The sequence below is a fragment of the Zeugodacus cucurbitae genome, chromosome 2 (assembly GCF_028554725.1).
Source record: "Zeugodacus cucurbitae isolate PBARC_wt_2022May chromosome 2, idZeuCucr1.2, whole genome shotgun sequence".
In the NCBI taxonomy this organism is placed as follows: Eukaryota; Metazoa; Arthropoda; class Insecta; order Diptera; family Tephritidae; genus Zeugodacus; species Zeugodacus cucurbitae.
Window position 1 is genome coordinate 75,477,043 of NC_071667.1, and position 12,661 is coordinate 75,489,703.

The 12,661-nt window shown below is 37.4% G+C and overlaps 1 protein-coding gene across 1 annotated transcript in view; it reads right to left on the minus strand.

Moving 5' to 3' along the window:
* Positions 1–778: 778 nt before the first annotated feature.
* Positions 779–12,661, minus strand: part of LOC105211393 (protein phosphatase 1 regulatory subunit 12B) — a 98,650-nt gene continuing 86,767 nt past the window's right edge. Inside the window, exons 6-8 of the mRNA XM_029039670.2 lie at positions 11,711–11,990; positions 11,368–11,488; positions 779–4,082 (exon numbers count right to left, since the gene is read on the minus strand). Coding sequence (XP_028895503.2) covers positions 3,676–4,082; positions 11,368–11,488; positions 11,711–11,990 — 808 coding nt within the window. The 3' untranslated portion in view covers positions 779–3,675. The remainder of the gene's footprint in view (positions 4,083–11,367; positions 11,489–11,710; positions 11,991–12,661) is intronic.

The following is a 12,661-nucleotide window of genomic DNA, read 5'->3' on the forward strand; positions in this document are numbered from 1 at the left end:
ATTATTCGCATTGTGGTGTTTCTTTTTTCAGCCAGACGCTATTCGCTACTACTTTTGTACTTTAGTGCGCGCCATCAGCGTTGCATTACAAAATAAACTGAACTGAAAATATCGTCTGAACTTGAAAACATAAATTTTATACCCGATTGCCAGCTATGATGGCTCCATTGCACCCGCCAGCGCGGTGGCAGTGTGGCAGCTACATAGTGGGGCAATAAATTTTGATTTCAATTTAGATAGAAAAAATCTGCATAAAACTCAAAACAAAGTGACTGTGCGCACAACAACAACAACTGCAGCAATAGCAATAATAAAAATCAAATAAAAACAAATAAAAGAAAAATAAAAAAAAGAAAAAAATAAATATATAAATCTTATTGAGAGCCATATTATGGCAAACTTGCACTGGCAATATTTTATTTATTTATTTATTTGCAGCTGTATGAGTGTGTGTGTGTGTGTGCGGCAAAGCAAATGAAATATTTCACATAAAGCCACTGCAATTTAATCACTGAAGTATCTAAAATTGGCATTTGGGCGAGTGTGTGTGCGTGTGCATTTGTATGGAGTATTGGTTCTAAATAAAGGAAAGCTCCGAAAAATTTGTAATAAAAAGTTCTCAATCGGATTTGTAATAGAAAATACAATTAAATAAAATTTTAATTTGCATTAGTCCAATTTGCTATTCGATTGAGCTCAGCCATATCTTTGAATGTGTGGAAGAATTAAATCCCATGCCCATCCCCACTGCAAATGCACAACTTTGTGTATGTGTGTAGGCAATTTATTTTCATTTTCTCCATTTTATTTGTAAAATATTACAATTACAATTAACTACAAGTATGATTCACATTAAGGTTACAATTACATATACATAAAGAACATAACTGTGCAGTTGCTTTCGATTAGCAGCACTTTTCAATTGGAGATTTCATTGTTAATTAAGAATAATTTATTATTGTTGTTTTTATTGTTGTCTTTCAAGAATATTATTAAAATGCAATTATTACACTTAATTACTATATTTGTGCACCGCATTTGCATTACTTCCAATTACATAGTAAATATGTAGGTATATACTCTTACAAGTATATATCCATCGGTTATTGCTTTTTATATGTCGGTTTTAATATTTATTTTTTTTTTGTTGCTGATTAGTTTGCTTAAATCTAGTGCTTCATAAATTGCAGTTCTTTATTGATGCCACTTAGTAACAATAAATTAACCGTTATTAAAAATGACAGGCTTAAAACATAGTTGTTCGAGGTCAGCTTTAGCATCTTGAAGGAATAATAAATTACAAATCAAACTATTCATTACAAACCAATTTATCAATGAGCTATCAATTTAGAAGCATACAGTGTGCTACAAAAGACTCTCGCTAAGAGTCAACTTTTCAAACTTACAAAGAGAGCTTCACACTAATTTTGTGACTATTAAGAGAGTAGGGTTTCAATTTATATTTTATGAAAGCATAAATAAATATATATTGAAGAATAACAAAATTTAAAAAAAAATTTTCGAATTTTTATCCAACGTCTCTCCGAAGTTACCAAATCTCGGTTAGGTAGTTTTAAAAAGTTGACAAGATCTTTGTATAAATATCCGAGCGAAATAAAAGCTAGTCTACATCTAAATGCCGAAAAAAATTCCTTAAAAATGTAATAGTAGAAGATTTCAAACATTCTATATCATCATTGTAATATTTCCGTTCAAGAAACCCAATAAAAAAGAAGAATATTTTAATATTCGAGGAGATTTTACTTTGAAAAAAATTACCTAAAATTTTCACGAACATTTCTCACGTCAACATAAATGTTTCATGAAATTAAAAATCAAAAATCTCTTGGAAGAATAAGTAGCAGTGCAACACTGCTCTCCTGCTAACATATTGAATTTGTCAATAACAAAATTACACCTACGAATTCAATACAAGAGAGTGTATAACGGTATAAAAGCTTGTTATTCTATTGCTATTTGATTATACTGGTCTATTTCATTTATACCAGTTGTTCGTTCATAATTACATACCAATGCCATTTGGTCAATATTTTCGTTCGCTTTGTGGTGTGTTGTATTAATATTATTGGATTTCAAAAAAATATGGTCTAATATTATCATTGGAATCGTCACTAACTGCAGTGAGAACGAAATGCCACTTCAACTGATCTAAACAGAACACACGGCTAATCAAACCTAGTGTGTTTAAATCCAACACATTTGATGTTTTTGGAATAATCGAAAGTCGTCCATAAAGCTTTTATATAGTACGGACCTGCAGCTCAACTGATCATGTCATATTACAAAAATCTATAATTCTCAATCAGCATATAGAACCCTAGAAATACATAAACTTCGACTCAGCACAAAAGCTCGAACGTAATTCGAAGTTTAAAAGATTTTCTGTTAGAAATCATACTGACCAGTTCATATTTTCCTTAAGGGATATCCTAATTCACTAATTCTTTTGCACTTAAATCAGATTTTCCTCTGTCTGTATCTACAAATTTAATGTGAAGATCTGCCAAAAATAATATTCCTTTTAAAAATCGAAGTCATCAATCAAAAGATACACGATTGACCACTTAATTAGTTTACTAAACTAAGAAATTAACTAATTGAAAAATATATATAAAAATAAAAATCTTCTAAAATCAAAAAATTAAACTCTCAAAGCACGCTCGGCAGTCGAACAGTTATTTTACTTAAAGGCAACAAGCTTCACTTTTGCTGCGTAAATAAAACTTTTAGAGCATTGTCCTTCGAGCAATGCAACAACTTCTTAATGAAGTGACCGAGTTTCCAAAGGAATTTAGCAACTTTTAAGCACAACTAAGCAAGCCAAGAGAGAGAGACAAATAAAATCATACTGGACGCTAAAGTACTACTGCTCCACATACAAATATACACAAATACATTGTGTATTAGTAAAATGCTAAGCTGGCATTTTTCAGTAGTTTTTTTGACTTAAAATAAATAAAAATCTCCAACAAATTGAACGAAATGAAATTTGCGGAATTTTTGAGATAAACTAAGTCTCTGACACTTTGGACGGTATAAGCAACCAGTGTAATACTCTTTCACTTCATAACTGATATAATTTAAAATATAAATATATTTGATAATCTTGATATAATTGAGCTCATAAAGAGCTTAACTCAAAATTGGCGAAAATCACATTTGTGTAACCAAAACCAACGAGTAGGGTATCAATATTTTGTTGTATACCGAAAACAATAACAAAGTAGAATAACTGTAAAAATAAAGCAAAGTAAAGAGAAAATGGCTAAAGTTGAACTGCAACCAATGAAGCAATAAATCCGCGCTTTTCGCTGTATTCCCCCTTCTTCTTTCATATTCATGTGTGCATGTGTGTGTTGTTGTTGCATGCTGGCAGCTTTCAAAAAATAAAGTTTTAAACGCAGCGCTGCTTAGCGTTTTCACGAACATGACATGACCGCCCCACATACCATATACAAACTATCAAAACTCTCCCTCTCTCAACTCAACTCGCTCCGCTTGCTGGCCACCCGGTGGAGCAACACCCGCGCGGAGGAAGTGCACACGACATTATTGCATTTGATTTCCGTTTGTTATTAACTTGTCCGGCTGTTGTGGAAGTGCGTGGCGTTGGCGTTGCAGTTCAGCATGCAGAGAGTGTTGTTGTTTGTTGTTCTACTTTCCGGTTGCATCGTTGCCACCGCAACATCCGCCAGTTGCCTGTTTATCGGTTGCAACACCGGCGGCATCCGCACCACTACCACCACCAGCAGTTGCGGCGCCTGCCACACCACCGGTGCCGCTGCCGCCACCACCGCCGGCCGACTCCTTCACCGTGAATGTGACGTAGTAACGTTTATTGCTGTCCAACTTGTCCGAGGGCAGTGAAATAAGTTGTTTGCTCTTGCCATGCGATAGCTCCAGCGCAACTTTGCCGCCGCCACCACCACAGCCACCCGCGCCGCCCGTGCCACCGCAGCCGCCGCTGGTAAGTATCTTCGGTAGATAGAAACTCCCCACACCGGTCTTCTTGTACGCGCCAAAGCCGAACTTCGGCATCGTGTGATGGTTCATCATGGGTACTGCAATGTACAGAGCAGAGAAATGCGTAAATTTTATAAATAACAACAACAACATTGTTTACCAACAACAAGCGAGTATTTACCCGTGTAAATACAAATAGAAAGTTGGGGAGTTTCTTAGCTAATTAAAGTGCAAAAAAGTGATTACAACGAATTTTACACAAGATTAAGTCATTTGGCGAATTCACGGAGTAATTAATGAGTGACCGTGAGAGAGCGAGTTGATAAAATGTCAGCGCATACACACAAGCGCAAGCTGTCAGAGTAGAGCACAATGTTGCGAAGGAGTTATTTGATTTTGAAGGAATTCCTGCTGTAAGAGCATAAGAGTGAAAAAAGAAGTAAAACAAAAGAAATCAAATAGAATAAAACTGTGTAGCAAAATATTTGTATTTGAACTGAACGTTCTTTCGTTGGAGAAATAAGTAAAGGTCAAACCAAACATTAAATGTCAGATGCAGTTTGGAGAAATGTTTGTCCACTTTAAATGGATATCTTCAGCACATGAAATACCTAAGAGAGTGGTGTTCGAAAGAAAGTCTTTTAATAATGAGGACATCCCCTGAAACCTCAGAGAACAGAGAAAGACTACTACCACTAATAACCTAGTTCTCGGCCAAAAAATCAAGAGCCAAGACTTTGAACTACCTAGACAAAACAGAACTCGAAAAAAACTTCAGATTTATCCTCTGTAGAAGTTAATCAAATTTAGTTGTCCGATACCCCATGGGTAAGTCACTCTTAGACCAATTTCTATACTATTTAATTCACCTCGATGTATTCAGTTTGTCAGAAGGATCTTGCCACCGCGCATATTTGGGCATAGTCTTTACTTCACATACGAGAAGCTAAGATATTTAGGAATGGATAATAAATTGATGAAGAGCTTTTTGTTTTCTTTCAAGTGTTCCTTTATAATCCAGCAGCCATATTCGAAAAAGACGGATAGAATTGATCGACTTTCTTACAAAATGCTCAACTAACCCTTGAACTATGCTTAAAGGAATTCACCTTCCTTTTCAAATCTGTTCCGTTCGAAACAACCTCCCGCGGGACATAGAAGAAATTGTCAAGAAACAGATCAGTGACCCAATATGAACAGTTGACAATGATAGAAGTCCTCAAGAATCTTAAATTTTCCAAGAAATCCGCTTCCTCTGTTTTGACGACAGCCTACGGAGCCTAAGTAATCTACAGGCGATAACTAAGTTGGAATATTTGGTCAGACTTGGCCTTAAAGATTGAGGTAAGATTAAACAAAATAATTAAACGAGGCTTTGTAGAAGGTCTTTCGGGCAAAAATGAATTACACGAGAAAATTATGAAAGATTTCATCAACTCCTACCATTCGATTTAAAAATATGGTGGGTGGGTGAGAGAAAATCAGGGGTTCTCTAGATATATCTGAAGAAGACTATTTTGAATTGGACAATATAAGTTCAAAATGTGACAGAAAAGGTTAAGAAAATTGTCACAAAACGAAGAGTGTAGTGCAAGGACACATCAGACAAAATTATGAAAATTTTTTGGTCCTATATTCTGGCAGCGTTCTTCAAGAACTTTCATAAAAGATATAAAGCAAATTTCTGTAATTGTTTATGCTCGGTTTAAACTTTATTGAGACTCCGAAAAATGTTATTGTATTTGCCAAAAGCAAAACCTCGGCGCACTTCTTGTGATGATTCATCCACTGTCCAGCTCTGGATGAGCTACTTCCTTTTGTGGGAGTTCGGGAATGTATGTCACACAAGAGAAATCAGTTTATGCGCATTGTTTTGTGTTTACAGTCACATTATTTGAGCTAAGACTTTGGGATGCAGCATTCTTTTTGTTTTTTTTTGTTGTTGTTATTTTCTGTTACTTAACCAAAATAAATTGCATTTGCTGATTGTCACCGCTCATACCGTTGACCATATATGTATTTGTAAATAAGTTTAAGTATCCATTCCGCAGTATGTGTACTTGTATGTAGGCGACATACGCTACATCATCGCCAGCGGTCGCTCATACCTCATTCACCACTTCCCTGATATGTGGACGTTGTCAGTAATGCAACAATGCAACAACGTCAGACCGTTGCATCAACCGAATATTGGAGTAACTGCAGTAAAAACAACAACAAAGTACCACAAATGGATTTACACAAACTCGCAAGGAATGCTCTCACATACGCATACTCGTATATGTACTCACACGCACTCGTATGTCCTTACACTCACACGGACTCATGAGACCGAAAATCGCTAAGATATTTCCGTTGCTAAAATGAAGCAGCACACTGCAATAGCGGCGAAGATGTCCACAGAGGAAGAAGAGGAGCCAGTGCAACTGTGTTGAAATTGCAAGAAAAAAGTTTTGCGAAAGAAAATTATAATAAAAGTTCCGCCAGAGTTGCATTTCAGGCTCCCCGGGGGGACGCACTGAAATATTGTATCATTCGCGTGCGTTGTGGGCCAGCACATTAAAACAACGAAGACAACGACGACGAAAACAGCAACAGTAATACTAACAACAACAATCGCAACAAGAACAACATACACCTAACATGGCAACAATGGATTTGTGAAAAGTGAAAGAAAACGACCGGAAAGGAGAGCAGCAGTTAAAGCAGCGACAACGACAACGGCGAAATGAAAGTGAAGCAACAAATAAAATAAATAAAATGTGAAGCAAAAGTGACATTTAAATGCGAGTAACGGCGAATTTTTAAACACAAGTTGGAGCGAAGGCAAAGAAGATTGAGGGAATGAGTTCAGATATAAGTAGTGCGCTGTATTTATCCTGGGATATGGCTGCAAGAGACGCAACGGTAAATGACAAATGGCGCAGTGTGCGTGAATTTGGTGCACCAAAAGGACACGCAAAAGAATGTTAAGTATTATTCAGCTAGCCCTGGGCCAAAGAAAATGTATTACAACCGATCTGGATAAGTTGGGAAATTAAATTAAATGATTTTTGATGAAAGAATTTTTGATTCTTGATTCCTTTAATGAAATTTAAATACTGATTTTAAGAACTCTTGGAAGTTCAAATTTTAGAAAAGAATTTCAAAGCCAAAGTGACTTACTGATCTGTAAATATATTTTTGATAGGGCTTCAGAATTTAATTTTGTTGCATTCTTTTATAAAAAAGACCACTTTTAGTCACAAATTAAATAATATTTCTTATGCTGGCTACTGAGTGACCTTCAGGGTGTATGAATATATATTTTAGGCTCGGAGCACATTTCATCGATATATTCAAAAGGGTTTCCAGAAGCCGCAAATAGTGTTCCTGTATAACTTGAAGCCTTTAAATCACTTTTAAATCGAGTCGAATGCAATCTTAGGTGAAATCTTAGTCAGTTCAACTATTGAAATACAGTGGAACTTCCATACCTCGAACTTCTATAAGTCGAAGATCGCCATAATTGCCATTTTGAATTGGCAATAGCGTTTAGAAGTCAAATTTCATACAAATTTCCTTCCATAAATCGAACTTTTCTACCAGGGTATAATACAAAATTTTAAATTTTACAATCGAGGCAGAATTTTAAAAGAGTTCCTCTATATCGCATGGAGTCGAACAAAAAATAGAATCTTACACTTGCGGATTGCATAAATCATGTAACAAAGGCATGGGATACAGACGTCAAAAGCCGAACAATTGCAAACTGCAACAAACAAAATCACAAAATAAGTTTTTCTGTGGATTATGGTGATTCGAGTTAGAGAAGTTCCACTGTATATCGGTAGATGCCGCCAGTATCAGCCTTTCGCCAAGTTTTCAACCAGATTTTGCTTATATTTAAACTTAATTACTCTGATCTTTCTCAGCAAAAGTCACCTCAGAATAATTCTTAACTAAATGATTCTAACCTGAGAATTTTTCGTATGAAATGAATGAAGTCAATTCCTCCGTTCTCTCTTTCTCTGCTTCTATAATCTCCCACAGTCACAATTTCCTATAGGATTCATTTTCTCATAATTCTACTCATCACTTTCCACTCTACTAACCCTTTCTAACCAATTTATTTTCTCTCTCCATTCTATTTGCGCTCAAAATGCGAAAAATTCCTGGTTAATAATAAGCAGCTTCTCATAATTAGAAATAATTTATTTGTGTGCACGTGTAGGCAAAGTCAACTGCTTCGCGGTTGCAGGCGGCGCGCCTGCAGAATCAAACAAACAGATCATTGGTGTCGCAGCTGGACGTGCTTACAAAGTGCGACCGCGTTCTACCAACATACAAACGCCTTTTTTTGCCTTTACCGTTACGCAAAGGCCCAAAAGCCAAGTGCGACTATCACACCTAGAGCACGCTAAGAACTAACTGCCGCAGCCGTTGGCTGTCTTCTCTAAAAGGGTGCCAAACAATGCTTACAGTGCGGCGCAAAGCACGCGGAATACGAGGTAAAGAAGAGAAAGAAGACTCAAAGTCACTGCAGGTGCGGTAGTTGGCAGCTTAACCAGCACAGTCAACTGACTTTAGCAGCTAAAAGGTGACTACACACCGCTCCAGCTAGTCTCCGCTTCCACCAATCTTTGCAAACTAATTCCCGCCCCTCCTCTCTCGCTCTCTTCTTTACTTATTCTACTTAATCTAAAGCAAATGCCTGTCATTCAAGATTTTCCGCCTTCCATCAAATCCAACTCGTTGCTTATTGCTGTTGTTGTTTTAGGTCTCATCCGCACGCGCAACGCTCATGTCTTCTGTCACCTGCATTCTATTTAAATTTTAATTCCCGCTTAATGAGTCACTTTTCTCTGCTGCTGGCCCTTTAACCTTTCTGCTGTTGTCGCTACATCCTTCCTTCGCATGGCCTTCTCTCCTCTCACACACCGTCCGACTATTGGGCTTTTGTCGCCGTGTTTTGTTGTCGCTCGTCCTCGGCCGCTTACTTCAGCTGCTGCTGGTGCACTCAAAGGAGTTATGTTCTCTACTTTATTTTGTGTAAGCGGCCCGATTAGAAGCTTGTCAAGCTCAACCGCTTTGTCTAACTAAGTTTGCTGGCGAAATTAAACAAAAAGTATATGCAAATACACACACACGCACACTTACTGTATACCTTTGTGTGTGTCTGTGTGTATAAAATGAATATTTAAAATGGTCGTCGGACATTTTGAAGCTGTTTTTGTTTTAAAATATGATAAGCATAATAACAAGCCACAAATTAAAATGGTGATAAACTTGCTTTGTTGGACCAACTTTAAAATGGCAGCTACTGAGCAGCTAAGAATACGGTTATTTCCTTTTCATTTATGCGGTTATTTTCTTTTCTTTCAGCGGCAAACACATATATAATGCGCTTTCCATTCAGTAAAAAATTATAATTATTATATTTTTGACTTTAGCAGGAAGTTCCAGTAATTGAGGATATACTATTGTTTTTTTGTAAGCTAAGGTGTTATCAGGTAGCACCAAAGAAACGGTGATGCTTCTCTTGTGCGTTTGTCCTGCGCTTCAATGCTTCTGGTATCTAGGGGCCTTACAGTACGATAGGTTGGAGGAGGTATTGTTTGTGAGACCTCAAAATCTCTTAAAATTCGCGTCAAACTGGTCTATGTGGTGCCTGTTGGCCCACCAAACTGACTTATTCAAAGGTATTATCAGACATTTCTAATTTAAAGATTTTTCTTTTCTAGTCTAATATACTGTTCCTCATCTAAATACACTTGGTCTGAGGGGGATCATTTTTCAAACCACCTAATTGGAGATATCAGCGAAATAAAAGCTGAAAACACTGAACTTAATTCTATAAGAGGTATTATTGGAATAATTTAACGGAAGATGCTATTGATTTGCCGAAGGATCTCTATATCCAATACAGTGTCAAAAAGTTGAGAAAGCATAGATCGCACCCTATAAAAATATTGTGGGATGAAAGCACGCCTTTAAAAGTGTTCTTCCAATATAAGTGAAGAGGGATCTCAAATCACATCGCTAAATATTGCAAACATAGGCTCTTGGACCTTCGCAGTTTGGCTTGGAATTAGCAAAGTCTATAATCGGTCAGATATATGTACTCTATATTATCCCGCCTCTATTTTAAACATAATTTTTTCTCATTACTGTTAAACTTTCAGCTAATTGTTTAGCAGTAAGATGCCTTTAAAAGCATCTAGGAACAAATAATCTGAGCAGTGGAACCAACTAAATCAGAATCTCACAGAGAAAAATTAAAATAAAAAGGTGCCAAATAAACTATCAACGCAGACCCATCTTAGCTGTGAAGTTACATGAACATTTTTGAACTTGGAACCGGACCGATATGAGATCCAATTTGGAATCACTCCGGCGAAAAAAAACAACAGTTTGGAATAAGAACGCAATAGAGACGTAGAGTTTTAATTCGATGAATAACATTTTTCCTCCTAAGTCTCTCATCAGAGTAGCATTCCACCTATCACTGCAATAAGTAAGACACCTTTTGAAGTGACAGGTGGTAGGGAAGTGTCTGAAATTAATTTATCCAGTAAAACCATGGCAAATATTCTGGAATCATCGGAAGAAGTAGACCTTAGCTTGTTCATGCTGTTAAATCTTCCACTTGGTTTTGGTTCACACCACTTCTTTGAATACAAAATCTTAAGAAAACTTGTATCAATACTCTTAGGCGGTAACGGCATGAAGTATGAAGCCCTTAGATTAAATACTTAGATATGAAGACTGCAGCAAAAAGAACAATATCGATTAACCAATAAAAGGGGCGGACACTTAACGAAAGGGAAAAGAGTGATTTCGGAGATATCGTACACCGCAAAGAAGTATTACGAAGTGGGTTGTCGGCTCGGAATAAGATTTTTACTTTGCTAGTAACGCTGAATTTTTACTAGAATATACCGGAATATTGAATTTCAAAACATATTACAGAAGACTATGCGCCTTTCGGCCAAACCTGATCTTCGAGTTTTCTTCAACAATGACTAGACATCAAATTCTGATGTAAAAATAAAGCGTATGCCACTTCATAAAGCACTTTGTGTGTTAAAATAAGTACCGACAGCTTGTCTGCAACAGCAAACAATCTAACAAATACATAAATTTATTGAATAGAAGCTTCACTTTACGCGCAGTTTATCGACAATCTGGTAACCCTTTAGTTTTAGTTTAATACCCCAGCATCTGCATACAAATTTGCCATTCGATTTTACAGCCAATAAAACCATCAGCGCGGCACTTAAACACAACTGCAAGGGCTTCCTTACCATAGTGTGCTTACACTACCATATACTCACACACACATATACTTCATACATATATGTTATATATATTTAGATATAAACTTCGATGCGAAATACTCACTGTAAGCGGCGCACGGTATGCCAGTGTAGGCGTGTGCCGCATGCAGACAGCGGTGGGTCTTGGTGGTGCACTGTAGAGCCTTCTCGTAAGCGTTGTAATCGGGACTCAAACGGCGTTCCGCCTAAAAGTATGCAAATAAAAATTTAATTTATTACATTTTGCACTCCACTTGCGCGCCGCTTCGAGTGCTATGCATATAAAGTATGCATAATTTTCAATAACTTTCAGCCGGAAGCTCACTTTCAACACATGTCAATCATAATACGCGCGCGCACACACACAAACACAAATCTCCTTACATTCAAATATATATACAATCATGTATTTGTGTGTAAATGCTTACCTCCTCGTAAACCTCGTTGATATTCTGGAAATTATAGGTGCCCGGCTTCTGCAGTGCCTTCAGTGTTTCGTAGAGGAACAACTCGAAATTCTTGAATGTGTACTCGCTGAATGGATAGCGCCGCAAGCGTGTGCCCGTCTCACCACCCAAAGCCGCACATGATTTGTGGTAATCGTCAACGGCGCGCTTCACCAGCACCGCCTCGTTCAGTTTGGTGGAGCGTATTTGTAGTGACTTCAATTCCAGCAGGTGTTGGAAGATCTTACGCTCCATGTAATACCTGCAAGATAGACGGCAAAACGAGTGGTGATAAAACTCTGCAAGCACACAGCGAATGGCATAAAGAACGGCATAAATAAGTAAATCAAAGAGCCACCTAAATAGCTGGCTAGCATTCAGCAGCTGCTGAAGTGATTTTTAGGCAGCGGCCTGAGAGGAAGAGTGGTGTTGAAAAAATTCATAAAAATGCCAAAGCAAATAGAGGCTCTTTGGCTTGTTGATATTGTCCCTTTATCCTCCATTTTTAGTATTTTTATTTGCCTAAAAGCGCGTTGTATTGCATTTGACGTGCGAAGTAAAAGAAGGGAGGGTGGCAGGAGGATTTGCTGCCTGATATTTTGTTCGTTTGCGCTTCAAAGGCACTCGCTGCTGTCAGCCACCACTACAAAGCGACACGCTAACCATGTTGAAGGAAGGAGTCCGCACAGCAGGTAAAAAAACTCAAACGAATGACGAAGTGAATTGTCAATTTTCGACCGCAAGGCATCTCACGCCGTCCCCTTTTTTGATGCACACACACTCACCAATCAACTGCCTTCAAGCGGAGTTGCTTTGTTAATCTCGCTTTAAAATGTTTGCGTCATTTCTTCAAATGCGTGCAAATTAAGAAATTGTTGTCGAAAAATATCACAAAAACGTCAGATAAGGCCTGAAGGCATACGCTTTTTTTTG